General features: G+C 41.1%; 1 protein-coding gene across 1 annotated transcript in view; it reads right to left on the bottom strand.

Moving 5' to 3' along the window:
• LOC124552648 overlaps positions 1-17,931 on the bottom strand; it is a 47,458-nt gene that overhangs the window by 9,929 nt on the left and 19,598 nt on the right. Inside the window, exons 3-5 of the mRNA XM_047126974.1 lie at positions 15,972-16,151; positions 14,462-14,514; positions 11,619-11,739 (exon numbers count right to left, since the gene is read on the bottom strand). Of these exons, the coding sequence (XP_046982930.1) occupies positions 11,619-11,739; positions 14,462-14,514; positions 15,972-16,151 (354 nt within the window). The remainder of the gene's footprint in view (positions 1-11,618; positions 11,740-14,461; positions 14,515-15,971; positions 16,152-17,931) is intronic.

Genomic DNA, 17,931 nt, shown 5'->3' with positions numbered 1-17,931 from the left:
CAGTTTGTACCCCACCCGAGGAAACAGCCATAACAGATGCCTCATCACAGGTCTGTGCAAGTAATTTTTGGTGAGTCTTTTTGCCTATTCAATTCTTCTAGCAAAGTCGCAGCGAACATCTGTGCACCGTGTTCAGAAGGAGATAGGAAACTCTAGAACCTCTGGGTCTCAATACGTAACAGTATACAACAGCCATCTGAAATATGTTTGATCTGTTTGTTTTATCTGCTATAACAGCTAAAAATTATGATTCCTTATTTGCTTTGAAATTTCTTCTTGGTATACATCCAACATAATTTGGAAAAGTTCACTTTGAATAGTTTTGAAGGTTCCTTTGAAAACAGTTGCCTTACCCAAATTATCTTTCAATGCTGCATTCAATCCAGAAGTAAAATTAGTCAGGGTTTGATAACAATTCAGTTTTATCATGATCCCTTAAGGCCAATTCGAAGGAACCACAGAAATATATTTAGCCCAGACCTATTACACCCAACTTCTTCTACTACGCAAACTGACGGTGGAGGGAGGAGAAATAAACATACGGGGATGGTACTAAGATATCAGTCGTATCAGGACTTTGTGCAAAATAAGTTGTGACGAGGGATAATGTGCACGCAACTGGGACTCAAACCTGGGATCTCCCACTTACTAGGTAGTCGCATTAACCACTGTGTGACCCAGACAGACCGTTTATCACAAATGCACAGACTATCTCAGCTGACCTGCACTCCCACCTAGTGCTGCCTATCCACAGCCCCCACCTGTGTCGTCCACACTCACTACATTTAGATTCCTGCTGGAGATTGAATGTAAATGTGCATCTGCACTGAAGGTTGTGATTTCAGTGCCCATCATGGCAGATCGGTTATACAAATGTGTGACGTCTGTTCTTTCGGACACGTCATTCTCGGCAATTTTCCTTCTCGATGCACTACTCGGTTGTTCAGCTATTTTGTATTTGAGCAGCTGAAGATTCGTGCTTTTACACTTTGGTACTCAGATGGTTTACGTCTGTAACCCTCACTTTTGTTCACAAGGGTTCAACATCATACAGGCGTGGGAAGCAAAATAATGCATTTTTAAATTCACAGCCACACAACCAATCACTATTTTTACAAATATTCATTTTAAACGCTGTCCTAAACTGTCAATTTCCAGTATTAATATTTTGCACGGTGTTTAAAACTGGTTACACTTTGCAAACTAGGAACTGTGTGACGAGCTAGTTCTCACTGTACAGAACGTATTATATGCAACAGTGCACAGAAAAATGCAGCATCGAGAACCGATACACTCGATCACCTCGAAACGCCACAACGTATACACACGAGGTTCTCGGAGATAATATTTCTAAATGTGATAAATAAAAACATTAGGACTTCAGTAACAGCTACAATTGCAATATTCCAGCCATTTTTCCAAATGCCACTACATTAAATCTGCGCTCAATTTACAACTGAAAAACTATAAACTCCAGTTATGCTGATGAGAAAAAAATTTCTCCGAATTTCTACCTTCAAAACTAATTTGTCAAAAAACAAAACTATCACAACCGATGTTAAAAGATCGGTACTCTTAACTTTGTGGATGGTGGAATGGCACACTCTAGTGGCCTCGATGACAAATGAATGAGAGAAAGCTGGCAGACACGTCGTCCATAGAGTGGTGCCTTCTGACGGGACATTAGGAACTGTCTCGAGTCAGGGAATTTGCGTGCCGACTGCGTTACTCTCCGACGTCACTGGCACATGAGCCACCTGTTGCCACGGACGGGCGTCGACTCGACTCGTACCCGCTCCGAGTACGGTGGTGTGCACTGTCTGCACAGAGTTGGAGTAAGAGAGAAAACTCCGAGTTTGCTTGAAGCCTTGCAGCATTTTCACGTCTGTTATCGAGGTGACAAGATGTCAGGTAACCGAAGACTGTATATTGTAACATCTATTACAGCACATATTAGGCTTCCTAAACCAAATAATTACAAGAAAAGTGGACATATGACGTGTAAAATTACTGGGAGCTGGGCAACATTGCAACAATAACATGCGTCCTCATTGTGATGCATTGAGCCGAATGTGGTCAGACGATGTAGAGGGCACGAAAGAACGAGACACAGAGTGGTTAGGGAAAATTAAGAACGTGTGAATAAAATGAACTAGACACAGAGGAAAAGGTCGAACTAGTGTTAGGCAGTCATCAGAGGATGCACAGAAACTTAGGCCAAATAGAAAACTATAATTAGTGGAAAGGCATGAAAAGATGAACACATTAGGAACTATTACAAATCTCAAAGAAATAAGTTCACACAGAGAAGAGGGTACATAAGTTATTAATGATCCAGAAAACTGTGACGACAGCATTTCACTGACAAACGGGGTGCCCTAGAGAACTCGTAGGACACTGGTGGAATACTTATGACACTTCGTTAGAGAGGACCACTGTACTTGGAATATATGGGAACAGTATACTGTTTCTGTATTTAATATGCCTCACAGTAGCAAAGTATCAACGAAAATAATCAGTTTTTGAAACAAACAAGTAACTGGATAGAAAAAAAATTTATTCATCATGTGGTGGCAGGAGAACACACATGAAAAAGGTATTACAGTTTGCAAGCTTTTGGAGCCACTTGCTCCTTCTCCTAACAGAAGGGTCGAAGGGGGAGGGAGAGCAGTGAAGGATCCTTCTCCTAGCAGAAGGGTCGAAGGGGAAGGGAGAGCGGTGAAGGAGGAGGACTGGTAAGGTTTAGGAAAAGGAGTAGAGTTTGGAGGAGTCATGCAGAACCTCTGGTCAGAGGAAGACTTACCGGACAGGAGGAGACGGAAAGACTGACCGTTATAGACTGCAGTGGACAAGATTCAAAAATCTGAGAGCTTAAACACGGTAGATACAGTAATACGAGAAACAGAGAATACTGCTGTAACATCGTGCACGAGCTAATAAATGCGGAAAGCTAAGTGCACTGTATGTGGTACAGGTGGGATGGGTATTGCAAAAAATAGAAGGTTAGAAAATGAAAGATGTGGAAAACTAATCTATCCAATTACTTATATTTTCACAGTAGCAATGGCTATACATTGTTGCCATAAATTTATGGGAGACAAGTACACATTCCAGGAGTCATAAAGACAGAGGAATGAACTGTTATGCATATCAGCCAACTAGAATGCTGCAAGCAGCACATCCAGTAGCACGAGAAAGGATAAAAGAAATTAAGGAAACCAGGAAAGCTCACACGAAGAGTTGGAGAATCGAAGAATATTTAGGATGCTTCTTTTGTTTGATGAGACCGTAAGAAGGTGTCATTCTAAGAAGCTAGCTGCACAATTCCGTGGACCGTACAAAGTGATTGCAGATGACCTATCCGATGTGACAATTAAGATGTACAGAACTACGCAATGGAAGTACATGCGAAATCCCAAAATTAAACTTTTTCTGTGGTGTGTCCCAAGGTCAAGTGTTCAGACTATTTTGTTCTGCTGAAGCTACCATAGCAGGGGTAGCTTATCTGGATATGTTACCAGAACGGCTCTTTCATCAGTTAAAAGGTGACCCCGAAAACTTCACTCGGCAACAACATCGGGCCCCTATCCATTGGCACATTTTTGTACGAGCACAGTCGAACATCGAAGCCTTTGACCGCTGGACTGGTGCTAATAACTGATATGACGAGGACACTGTTCTGCTGGCCTCGACCCCTGTGATTTTTTTCCTTTGGGCTTTGTAAAAGATCTTGTCTGCTTTGTGCCACTATCTAATGATCTGCCAGAGTTGAGACACAAAACTGAAGGGGCTGTTGTTGCTTCCATTGCTCTGGACTTATTACCCAAAGTGTGGGAAGAATTGTATTTTAGGTTGAACTGAATATTTGTATAAAAAACTGTTATAATATACCACTGAAACGGGACATTCCTTTGCAGACAGACTGTACTTTAACACGAACTTTATTATCTACATTGAGGACAGGAACTGATTAACATCAGCTACGTTGTGGGCGACATGTGCAGAGCAGTTGTGTAATGTTATTCAATACTATAACTGCAGTGACAGGATGCAGCGAACACACACTGAACATCACTTGCTTCATGACTCAAAGCACTATGGAGATGCATCAGGACCATTATTTCAATGAGCTTCTGGATTTAAATTCTTTACGACAGGGTGTACATGCGGACAATTTGGGAGGGGGGCGGGGGGGGGGGGGGGGGGGGGGGAATAAATAAATAAGAAAAAACCACGTAGATTTTCCCCTGTTAAAAATACACTTTTTCTGGGTGAAAATGTACTATACCCTGAGAGAAAGTACATTTTTCCTTGTTAAGTGCCAGTATATTTTCCTTCGAAGCTGTAAAACTTTTCAATTCTTTGACTGGTAAACGTTTTATACACCAGCACAGAACTTCCAGCATTTTAGGAAACAAAATTCAGCAAGAAAACAATGCGTTCTGGAAAGCTCTTTGCTGTGGGGCAACATAAACATTGTATATACTGGTATTACAAAAGTATAAATACGAATTCCAGCACGTACAGCACAGTAGCTTTCGGAGCAGTGAAATTTAGACTGTGCTGCACAATGCACTTCCGTTAACCAATTATAGCTTGTGTCACACAACCTAGACAGCCGACGACAGCAGATATTCGGAGCACGGTACGGAGAAGATGAGACAATTTACTTGTAAAATGAGCAGGAAAGAAGCAAACAAGTATTGCTACGACTGTGACATATCCCCCTACATGTGAGAAAACTTTGACCCTTTCATTGGAAATCCAATTACGTGTGAAATTGCTGAACTCATCCTTCAATTTTTTTTTTTTTTTTTTTTTTTTTTTTTCGTTTTCTAAAGGATAATCATACTTCTGCCATTGTTTTTGCATAATCTGTAATCTACGAAAGAACTGAAATAAATATGAAAAACTAACCTTGAAGCTTGGTCTCTTTTTAGCATGTGTTAAACACAAACGCACCATTAAAATTTTAAATAATGGCATAAATGGCTGGTCTTTTTTAAAGTGGCTGGCTCTCAAAATGTTTAAGTTTCGAATGACAGTGAAACACTTCACAATTTAATTAATTCATCACATATTCTCACATGTCTTGTGTAAAAGGAAATTTACTTTGAAAGCAGTGCTTCTCAAATAACCATTCACAATATTTTCCCACAGCTTGTTAGAAATGTAAACACCTGCGATGTCACTCTCATCGAAAGCAATTTGTTCTTACAAAGTTTTCACAGTCTTAACTTTTGCTTTAGTGTGATTCTCTGGTTTATGTTTTACTGCTGCAGTATTATTCTGCAGGAGTGGGCTACAGTAAAATTATTTGTTAGAATATCAGTTTTTATCAGTCAAAACTACAAAAATTGATCTGAAAATTAAAACAACGAAAAATTCCCAAAATTCTAACAAATTGCTGGACTTTTTCCAGATGAAAAAGTTCCCCCATTTTTTCTAGATTTCCTGGCCGTGAGAACGAGCACATAACTCCACAGAATACAGACTGCCACGCAACTGTGATACCAAATAGGAGAACAGCAGCTGTTGTAATTCAGAGAAGTAGCAGTGATTCTGACTGACATTTCTTCAAATGATCACTGTGTGTGCACGGACTGGAGGAGTACATCATCAACACTTGCCACACTTTGGGACCTACAAACATCTACAGTGACATAAATGGTTGCACTGGTGCGTCATGTGCAATTTCCTATTCAGACATAAATCACAGCACCCTTTCAACAAATCTAAGCTTTCTGTGCACCTTTCCTAGTAATGTTTTGCCTGATCACCATATTTCATATAACTTCTTACTATTACCCATTAATGCATATACAATGTGATACACTCAAGACGTTTGCTACTAATCTTATAAGCAGATACTACACAGCTAGCTCTCTCTCTCTCTCTCTCTCTCTCTCTCTCTCACACACACACACACACACACACACACACACACACACACACACACACACACACACACACACACACGCGCGCACACACACACACACGCGCGCACACACACACACACACACACACACACAGAGTCATTATTTTACATTTATCCTTATTTAACACTGATACAGAACTGCAAGAGAAGTTATTTATTTTCCTCACATGCTATCTGAGACAGAACACAGAGAAAGCCCGAGTGCTTCTATATTTTTGAACCCTTTGCCAAACAAACGTAAACTGCAGGAAAAGGATAGATTACTATTCACCATAAATATGACACGTTAACATCTCAGTCCATCCCTATGCCACTCCCTGTCCTGGGCCACAGCTACAGGGATCGTATCACTGTGGAGACCCTGGTGCAGAACCAGCTCAATCCACCTCCCAGCACTTCCAATTCCAGATCCGTCACAGCCTCGTCCTAGCCCACCAGAGGCCAGGCCGTCCGAGAAAGCAGCTACGTCATCTACCAGCTCTGCAATCACTGCACAGCTTTCTATATCGGTACGAGACAAACGGGCACCACCAATCTGGGGGGCGAGAGCGAAGTAGCACCACGTGGTACAACTTGCAGGTGAACATAATGTGCTGGATTTTGACGGCTGCTTCACTACTCGAGCCGTGTGGATCCTACCCTCCAACACCAGCTTTTCCGAACTGCAAAAATGAGCATTATCCTTACAAGACATTCTCCACTCCCTCCCGAAATTATAGCTGCCTGAACATACAGTAACCTACTGTCGCTACTGTTTCCATCCCCTCTGTCCTTCCACCTCGTCCATTTTCGTGTCCTCTCACCCTCGCTGTGTGCCTCCCTCTGCCAATGCACCTGACCATCCTTTCCCCTCCTCTTCTCCTCTTTTTCAATCTTCCCCCTCCCTCCACCTCCCAACACTGCACCTGCCAGTATTGCTGTACCTCCATCTAGTCCCTGCATTCCCCGCCCGTCTTCTTCTCTCCCCCCACCTGTTGTTGTGGTCTTCAGTCCTGAGACTTGTTTGATGCAGCTCTCCATGCGACTCTATCCTGTGCAAGCTTCTTCATCTCCCAGTACCTACTGCAACCTACATCCCTCTGAATCTGCTTAGTGTATTCATCTCTTGGTCTCCCTCTACGATTTTTACCCTCCACACTGCCCTCCAATGCTAAATTGGTGATCCCTTGATGCCTCAGAACATGTCCTACCAACCGATCCCTTCTTCTAGTCAAGTTGTGCCACAAACTCCTCTTCTCCCCAATTCTATTCAGTAACTCCTCATTAGTTATGTGATCTACCCATCTAATCTTCAGCATTCTTCTGTAGCACCACATTTCGAAAGCTTCTATTCTCTTCTTGTCCAAACTATTTATCATCCATGTTTCACTTCCATACATGGCCACACTCGATACAAATACTTTCAGAAACAACTTCCTCACAAATCTATACTCGATTTTAACAAATTTCTCTTCTTCATAAAAACTTTCCTTGCCACTGCCAGTCTACATTTTATATCCTCTCTACTTCGACCATCATCAGTTATTTCGCTTCCCAAATAGCAAAACTCATTTACTACTTTAAGTGTCTCATTTCCTAATCTAATTCCCTCAGCATCACCAGACTTAATTCGACTACATTCCATTATCCTCGTTTTGTTTTGTTGATGTTCATCTTATATCCTCCATTCAAGACACTGTCCATTCCGTTCAACTGCTCCTCCAAGTCCTTTGCTGTCTCTGACAGAATTACAATGCCATCGGCAAACCTCAAAGTTTTTATTTCTTCTCCATGGATTTTAATACCTACTCCGAACTTTTCTTTTGTTTCCTTTACTGCTTGCTTAATATACAGACTGAATAACATCGGGGAGAGGCTACAACCCTGTCTCACTCCCTTCCCAACCACTGCTTTCCTTTCAAGCCCCTCGACTCTTATAACTGCCATCTGGTTCCTGTACAAATTGTAAATAGCCTTTCGCTCCCTGTATTTTACCCCTGCCACCTTTAGAATTTGAAAGAGAGTATTCCAGTCAACATTGTCAAAAGCTTTCTCTAAGTCTACAAATGCTAGAAATGTAGGTTTGCCTTTCCTTAATCTTTCTTCTAAGATAAGTCGTAGGGTCAGTATGGCCTCATGTGTTCCAACATTCCTACGGAATCCAAACTGATCTTCCCCGAGGTCGGCTTCTACCAGTTTTTCCATTCGTCTGTAAAGAATTCGTGTTAGTAGTTTGCAGCTGTGGCATATTAAATGGATAGGTCGGTAGTTCAAACAAATTTCGGGCTTGCAGCCGGTCGTCGTTCAATACTTCGCACGATATGTCAACTGGGCACCTGCCAGTCACCTTCAGCTGAGCCGTCGCAGACGCGAAAACGTCCTCCATTCCACAATATATAGCGTACTGTAACTATTCTGTGCATGCATCGAAAGCTTGATAGTTGAACCACACTGCCCGCCGGCCGCGCCCTCGCTGGTGAATAGCGGAACTCAGTCGCCCTCTGCGTTGCTGTTTGCCACGGCCGTCGATGCACTCGGTCGTCTTCGATTTGAGCAAATCGTGGAGATGACAGGATTCCATGCACTGTCCAGCTGGTAGCCGCTGTCACAGTTTAACAGATTTTCCGCCAGTCGTATTTCTACGGATTCTTCAATAATGGAGTCCCAGAAAGACGTTGCTGTAGACAAAATCATTGTTTTCTCATACTCCATTGAATGTCCAGTAGAAATACCATGTTCAGCAGAGGATTCTTGCTATTTTAAACGAAGTGTTACCAACAAAAGGAAGAAAAGCTAAAGATGGTTCTGGCATGTTCTCCTCTTTATTCTCTTCCTGCTTCTTAGTTTTAATTGTTAGTGCCCTGTTAATCTGCCGGATGGAATACCCATTTTCGCTGAGTACTGTCTTTAAATGGGCGAATTCTTGAGGTAAGCTATCTAGATCTGAGACAGTATGAGCTCTATGAACAAGTGTTTTAAGCAAATTCATGGTTTGTGATGGGTGATGGCAGCTCGATGCTTGCAGGTACAAATCAGTACAAGTGGGTTTCCAGTAAACTGAATGCCCTAGAGAACCATCATTCTTCCTTCGACCAGGACATCCGAGAAAGGCAAACAACCATCTTTCTCTATTTCCATGGTGAACAGGATGTTGCTATGAATGGAGTTGAGGTGATGTAGAAACTCCATTAATTTATCTTCTCCATGAGGCCACACTATGAAAGTGTCATCCACATACTGCCAAAAAACAGTTGGCTTCAGGGCAGCTGATTCAAGCGCTCTCTCTTCAAAATCCTTCATAAAAAGGTTGGCCACCAAAGGAGACAGGGGGCTACCCATGGCGACACCGTCAGTCTGTTCAAAATATTCTTGATTAAACATAAAATAAGTTAAAATTCACAGGATAGATCGGTAATTTTCACATCTGCCAACACCTGATTTCTTTGGGATTGTAATTATTATATTCTTCTTGAAACCTAAGGGTATTACTTACGCCTGTCTCATACGCTTTGCTCACCAGATGGTAGAGTTTTGTCAGGACTGGCTCTGCCAAGGCCATCAGTAGTTCTAATGGAATGCTGTCTACTCCTGGGGCCCTGTTTCGACTCGGGTCTTTCAGTGCTCTGTCAAACTCTTCACGCAGTATCGTATCTCCCATTTCATCTTCATCTACATCCTCTTCTATTTCCATAATATTGTCCTCAAGTACATCACCCTTGTATAGACCCTCTATATACTCCTTCCACCTTTCTGCTTTCCCTTCTTTCCTTAGAACTGGGTTTCCGTCTGAGCTCTTGATATTCATACAAGTGGTTCTCTTTTCTCCAAAGGTCTCTTTAATTTTCCTGTAGGCAGTATCTATCTTACCCCTAGCAAGATAAGCCTCTACATCCTTACATTTGTCCTGTAGCCATCCCTGCTTAGCCATTTTGCACTTACTGTCGATCTCATTTTTGAGACGTTTGTATTCCTTTTTGCCTGCTTCATTTACTGCAGTTTTATATTTTCTCCTTTCATCAATTAAATTCAATATTTCTTCTGTTACCCAAGGATTTCTACTAGCCGTTGTCTTTTTACCTACTTGGTACTCTGCTGCCTTCACTACTTCATCCCTCAGAGCTACCCATTCTTCTTCTACTGTATTTCTTTCCCCAATTCCTGTCAATTGTTCCCTTACGCTCTCCCTGAAACTCTGTACAACCTCTGGTTTAGTCAGTTTATCCAGGTCCCATTTCCTTAAATTCCCACCTTTCTGCACTTTCTTCAGTTTTAATCTATAGTTCATAACCAACAGATTGTGGTCAGAGTCCACATCTGCCCCTGGAAATGTCTTGTAATTTAAAACCTGGTTCCTAAATCTGTCTTACCATTATATAATCTATCCAATACCTTCTAGTATCTCCAGGATTCTTCCATGTATACAACCTTCTTTCATGATTCTTGAACCAAGTGTTAATTTTGATTAAGTTATGCTCTGTGCAAAATTCTACCAGACGGCTTTCTCTTTCATTCCTTACCCCCAATCCATATTCACCTACTATGTTTCCTTCTCTCCCTTTTCCTACTCTCGAATTCCAGTCACCCATGACTATTAAATTTTCGTCTCCCTTCACTACCTGAATAATTTCTTTTATCTCATCATACATTTAATCAATTTCTTCATCATCTGCAGAGCTAGTTGGCATATAAACTTGTACTACTGTAGTAGGCGTGGGCTTTGTGTCTATCTTGGCCACAATAATGCGTTCACTATGCTGTTTGTAGTAGCTTACCTGCACTCCTATTTTTTTATTCATTATTGAACCTACTCCTGCATTACCCCTATTTGATTTTGTATTTATAACCCTGTATTCACTTGATCAAAACTCTTGTCCCTCTTGCCACCGAACTTCACTAATCCCCACTATATCTAACTTTAACCTATCCATTTCCCTTTTTAAATTTTCTAACCTACCTGCCCGATTAAGGGATCTGACATTCCACGCTCCGATCTGTAGAATGCCAGTTTTCCTTCTCCTGATAATGACATCCTCTTGAGTAGTCCCCGCCCGGAGATCCGAATGGGGGACTATTTTACCTCCGGAATATTTTACCCAAGAGGACGCCATCATCATTTAACCATACAGTAAAGCTGCATGCCCTCGGGAAAAATTACGGCTGTAGTTTGCCCTTGCTTTCAGCCGTTCGCAGTACCAGCACAGCTAGGCCGTTTTGGTTAGTGTTACAAGGCCAGATCAGTCAATCATCCAGACTGTTGCCCCTGCAACTACTGAAAAGGCTGCTGCCCCTCTTGAGGAACCACACGTTAGTCTGGCCTCTCAACAGATACCACTCCGTTGTGGTTGCACCTATGGTACGGCTATCTGTATCGCTGACACATGCAAGCCTCCCCACCAACGGCAAGGTCCATGGTTCAGATTGCTATTAATGTGACAGTTGTGTTCCAGTCAGACCTGCTGGTGGGAGTGGACATGTGTGCATGAGGTGTGCTTCTCTCTCTCTCTCTCTCTCTCTCTCTCTCTCTCTCTCGTCGAAAGCTATACTGTGTAACAGTCTTTCTGTCGTGCATTTCTGCTTCTCGACAGGTCACCTTTGTTATGAGTAAGAATCTATCCTTTTCCTTATATTATTCTTATTCCAACCTGCAGTTTCCAAAGCTTGAACCTGCAAAGTAATTATGTAGACACAGATCTTTCCTTACCTGAGACTGATGAGATTCTCCGGAAACTTATCAAAAGGCTCTCCAGTAACATCCGAATAATCGAATGTCAGACAGCGCAAACCTGACAATTTGAGGATGCTGCTCACACCTGGCTGCAACTCTATAAAATACGTGGTACCGAAATACATGGTACCCATTCGCAATGTGTGAAGTCGCGGTAGCCCGACGAGGTAGGGGAATAGGCCTCCGCCGAGTCTGCTACAACCTGTCACATCTAGTCTGGAACAAACCACAAGTGCACTATCGTTTACATGGGAACAAGTTGGCAGAAATAAATATGATGAATTTTACTCCTAGCTGTCACCTTTGAGACAGAGCATTTTTCATGTAAATCAAAATTATTGTACATCTTCAAGTAAAATTGTTCCAAAATTAAACTTAAGTCTAAGGTGAGGGTGATGACAAATACACCTACAAAGTGGCATGACTGTCATAAAGGAAAAGTCACAAAAACAACACCTTACACAAGATCTGAAGCAAAGATTTGCAACATTGATGACGATACCCTACTCCTTGAGATAGCCTGAACATCAGGCTTTATAATCAGCAAGCCATTGTTAACACAATGGAAAAGAGCAAAATGCTACATTAGCCACTATCTCACAATGAGAAACTTCAGGGTTATGCATTGAGAAGAAAAAATTTTCTTTATTTCTTTAACAAAAACACACTTTTTGCCTAGAGAAAATACACTATCCCTTGGGTGAAAGTACATTTTTTCCATGTTAAGAGACAATATACTTTTCCATTGAGCTATAAAATTTATCAGTCCTGGGAACTGTAAAGGCTTTTATGCTCCAGTGCAGAGAAACCACCATTGTAATATTTCCTTACATAAAGAATGTAGGTAGAGGTTTCGCTAAGAATTTTGCACGATTGCACTGAAATGCCGATTCTTTGCATATACAAATGTTTACCGCATTTACCCGATTATAAGATGAGGCTTTTCCCAAACTCATCATTCCTAAACTGTAGGATCATTTCATCTCGTATTCACAGTCAACATTTTCACATTGTTTTGTAGAGCATATAGAGGTCATAATACATTTAGAGATGAAGCTTTGACTCTGAGATCACATGCAGGTCAATTCTGAAGAATTTGGAAGGGCAGGGAAAGGGTGGAGGGAGGGATGACAGATGCCTTCTCAGGTCCCACCAAAACCTTTGAAATTGCAATGTATTCTGAATAAACAGGCAAATAATTGTGACAGCAAAGATATAAATTTCACAGCTGTACTGTCAGGATAATGATTAAAAACAGTGGTACCACAAAAAAACTGGGTTAGAAGCAAAATAGGTAGAAAAGAAAACAGTCCAAATATTAATGAAAACCATATCTTTTCCTTTATTTTAACTCCTTATCATAAAACCCTGAGTTACCTCAGTTTTATTATTCTGAGAGATACTAAAAATCCATAGTGTACTTGGGCAGCTTATAAATAGACCTGTGAAAAAGTAGAACTCCATTTATACCTGTTTCAGCACTGATAGTTAAGTGTTCAGCCACTATAGAGCATCTGGTACTGCGTTTGTACCTGGCTGTCGTGGTGGTTGCCACTCGGTACCATCTTTACTGTGTGCAGCTTTAGATGCTCGACAATTAAACACGTGCATTCCAGCCTTTCTCCTGTATTGTTGTTTAGGTTTACTACAGTGATCCTAAGTCTGACATTGAATTTAAGCACGTTGTTGTTGTTGTTGTTGTTGTTGTTGTTGTTGTTGTCTTCAGCCCTGAGACTGGTTTGATGCAGCTGCAAGCTTCTTCATCTCCCAGTACCTACTGCAGCCTATATCCTTCTGAATCTGCTTGGTGTATTCATCTCTTGGTCTCCCTCTACGATTTTTACCCTCCACGCTGCCCTCCAACACTAAATTGGTGATCCCTTGATGCCTCAGAACATGTCCTACCAACCGGTCCCTTCTTCTAGTCAAGTTGTGCCACAAACTCCTCTTCTCCCCAATCCTATTCAGTACCACCTCATTGGTTATGTGATCTACCCATCTAATCTTCAGCATTCTTCTGTAGCACCACATTTCGAAAGCTTCTATTCTCTTCTTGTCTAAACTATTTATCGTCCATGTTTCACTTCCATACATGGCTAACACTTAAATCAATACTCGACATTAACAAATTTCTCTTCTTCAGAAACACTTTCCATGCCATTGCCAGTCTACATTTTACATCCTCTCTACTTCGACCATCTTCAGTTATTTTGCTCCCCAAACAGCAAAACTCCTTTACTACTTTAAGTGTCTCATTTCTTAATCTAATTCCCTCAGCATCACCCGACTTAATTCGACTACATTCCATTAGCCTCATTTTGCTTTTGTTGATGTTCATCTTAGATCCTCCTTTCAAGACATTGTCCATTCCGTTCAACTGCTCCTCCAAGTCCTTTGCTGTCTCTGACAGAATTACAATGTCATCGGCGAACCTCAAAGTTTTTATTTCTTCTCCATGGATTTTAATACCTACTCCGAACTTTTCTTTTGTTTCCTTTACTGCTTGCTCAATATACAGATTGAATAACATCGGAGGAGGCTACAACCCTGTCTCACTTCCTTCCCAACCACTGCTTCCCTTTCACACCCCTCGACTCTTATAACAGCCATCTGCTTTCTGTACAAATTGTAATTAGCCTTTCGCTCCCTGCATTTTACCCCTGCCACCTGCTGAATTTGAAAGACAGTATTCCAGTCAACATTGTCAAAAGCTTTCTCTAAGTCTACAAATGCTAGAAACGTAGGTTTGCCTTACCTTAATATTTCTTCTAAGATAAGTCGTAGGGTCAGTATTGCGTCATGTGTTCCAACATTTCTACGGAATCCAAACTGATCTTCCCCAAGGTCCGCTTCTACCAGTTTTTCCATTCGTCTGTAAAGAATTCACGTTAGTATTTTGCAGCCATGACTTATTAACATGATAGTTCAGTAATTTTCACATCTGTCAACACCTGCTTTCTTTGGGATTGGAATTATTATATTCTTCTTCAAGTCTGAGGGTATTTCGCCTGTCTCATACATCTTGCACACCAGATGGTAGAGTTTTGTCAGGACTGGCTCTCCCAAGGCTGTCGGTAGTTCTAATGGAATGTTGTCTACTCCCAGGGCCTTGTTTCGACTCAGGTCTTTCAGTGCTCTGTCAAACTCTTCATGCAGTATCATATCTCCCATTTCATCTTCATCTACATTCTCTTCTATTTCTATAATATTGTCCTCAAGAACATCGCCCCTGTATAAACCCTCTATATACTCCTTCCACCTTTCTGATTTCCCTTCTTTGCTTAGAACTGGGTTTCCATCTGAGCTCTTGATATTCATACAAGTGGTTCTCTTTTCTCCAAAGATCTTTAATTTTCCTGTAATCAGTATCTATCTTACTCCTCTTGAGATAAGCCTCTACATCCTTACATTTGTCCTCTAGCCATCCCTGCTTAGCCATTTTGCACTTCCTGTCAATCTCATTTTTGAGACGTTTGTATTCATTTTTCCCTGCTTCATTTACTGCACCTTAGAAAGTGAAGAAGAATGTGGCGTTATTTCATTCGAGACCGAAAGTGACGACAGTTTGCCAGTCGAGCGACAAGTACTTGCCGGTGGTACGAGATAAATACGTCCACTGTGCTCTGGCCAGCTTCTACGAGATTTCTGTTCACAGGAAACCGTTGTGAAATCCACACTTAGAATTGACAGTTGCACAGAAACCTAAAAATGACTCCAAGTTTCAGATATATCAATCGAAGTCTAGTGCACCAGTATGCTCAGGATTTTACTATTGGTGATTTTCAAAATTTTGTAACTTATAATTTTGAGCTCTAAAACCCATCTTTATATTTCAGTATGTAATGTCTTTCAGTATATAATGTTTTTCATTAATAAAAAATATCATTTTTGGAACATAATTTGAAAAAAATATATATATATATTAAGGGGTTAATTCTCCTTGTATTATCAAAATGTAGACAGTCAAAACTGGAATTTTAGGCAGATACATAATGTCAATAAAACAGTTTGTTACTCTGATTAGTCAGGGTATGTTAAAATAAATGTTTCTAAAGAAGCCTTTCGGATCGTCTTATACTTGGGTAAAAACAGTAGTAAACTTCATGCGTGTTTGACAATTGTTGCACTCTACCTCAGTCATATTGCAGTTTTAATGGCCAGCTGCATATTTTATTTAATGTCTTGACTTACAATTCTTATTCAACACAATTTCAGTCACAACATTTATGAGTAACTCACACGATTCTGTACTACTTCACCAGTTACGTTTTCATTATTCAGCAAAATACTCTGTCTGCACTACACTGCAAAGCCAGCAACATCACTTACATTTCAAGATGTTCTAGACGGTCAATCTCCGAGAAGGCAGCAGGCGACAGCTTCGTAGCGTGAGTGACGGAGAGCTGCCGCAAACCGGGACATCCGTGGCTGATGGCAATTACTGTGTTATCTTCCACACCGTATCCGTGTGGTAGATCCAGCACTTTCAGTTGTGGCAGTCCTCCATTCCTTAAAAATACAATCGAGTACATAGTTTATGTTGTGTCACATTATTTTGTCTTTATAATGGGGGGAAAAAATAAGAAACAGCAACCTGACACATTCTGCTTACAATGACAGAACACACCCTGCTCACCAATTTTGATAACTTCAGGACGCTGATCAGTTGCCACAGCAAAGTAACTCTCATGAAAGGATAGGATCACAACACTACATTTTTTGGAAACATCCACGTCAAATGAACCGAGGCGCTATCTGATTTGCACCAAGTACAATTTTAGAACACTAAAAAATAGGGAAATTGTAACTATATTAATTTTCCAGGTATCAAAATTCTAATTTAAATTTGTTTCATATATGTTCGACTGATCACGGACAGTGGGGACACGCGGATATCGAGGTGATCATTATATAGTATGGGAAAATAAAACTGGCCACAACACGAGAGTAGAGCAACATTGGCAACCTCGATTTGAGCAATAGAGAACCACGGGTCAGAAATGCACCGTCGGGAAGCTCCCGCTGTAGAACAGCAGCCGGTCAGCTGCGAGAATGTGTCTAGTTGTGTAATTTTGTCAGAATCGGTGCTACTGAAGTTGTTAGAATAAAAGTTAATTCAGGTTATCTCTACATGACAAAAAAACAAACATGTAGCCTATACATTTCAGTATTAACAACACTGGATCTTACAGTACCTCATGTCAACTATCTACATGCAGTCCTGTTTCTCCAGTACCAATTAGTATCTTATTATTGACATTACAGTACTATTAGCATAATTGGATTTAACAGTCTACCATTAAACAGTAAACATAACAGAAAATTCGTGTGTCAGGTAACTAGCCGTGGATATGTATTTAAAGTTTTACCAAGTTTGACAGACCAGCTGATACTATCATCTGCAGCTAATTTAAGTAGTAACTGTGCTCTTTAGTGTAACAGGCAATTACGCTGCAGAAAGTTAGTTCAAGAGCACACACTTTTCTGTGCTCTCGTCACCGATCAGCTGTAGCTCCACAACGGTGCAGTTATGACCTACAGTTATTCAGAAAATGTTTGTCAATTCTGTGTCCTCTTCTGTGGTCTGAATCGATCAGTCAGGTTGTTGTTCTCTGTCTTTCATATGACCAAACAACTCAGTCATTTATGTCATACAACTGAGTCTGTGAAAATAAAAGTTTCTTAAAATGTATACAGCTGTGGTATGTGTCACGCCAAAGTTTCACCCGTTACCACAGATGTGCCTCGAGATAAAGGCCTCACTGACTGTGGCCGACTGGTACGAGACCTGTGTTCATATTATTTGTTTACTTTGATCCTCAGTCCAGATTCTGCTTTCTGTACGCTTTCTGTTTTTTATTGGCAACAAAGTGTTTTACAATTCCTATTGCTGTCTTCTAGGACTTGGAGAGGGGACTTAGTATACAAGTTTTTAATAATGAACCCGCACCTCTTGAGATGTAAAATAAGTTTGAAGATTAGAACACTTTTGAATCCACCACTTCCCAGTGCGCGCACCTATTGAGAGGAATGTGCCGTTCTCACACGCTGTTGTAATTATGACATCACGTACTATTTTCCTCTGACTCCAACAATGGCTGCAAGTACGTTCACTGGTCAGTACGTTCACAACTGCAGCGATCTGCGGTGTTTCACAGACCGGCCAAACTCTCTACTTTGAAGAGAATGTCCTTCACCACGTAGAATGGAACACTAAGACGAATATTCTAAACACTGACTGTATCGTGTGCTCCTACAGCACGTGAGTCGGAGCTTATTACCTCCACTG

Source organism: Schistocerca americana, chromosome 10 (genome assembly GCF_021461395.2).
Source record: "Schistocerca americana isolate TAMUIC-IGC-003095 chromosome 10, iqSchAmer2.1, whole genome shotgun sequence".
Lineage (NCBI taxonomy): Eukaryota > Metazoa > Arthropoda > Insecta > Orthoptera > Acrididae > Schistocerca > Schistocerca americana.
This window is presented reverse-complemented; position numbering and strand designations above follow the sequence as displayed.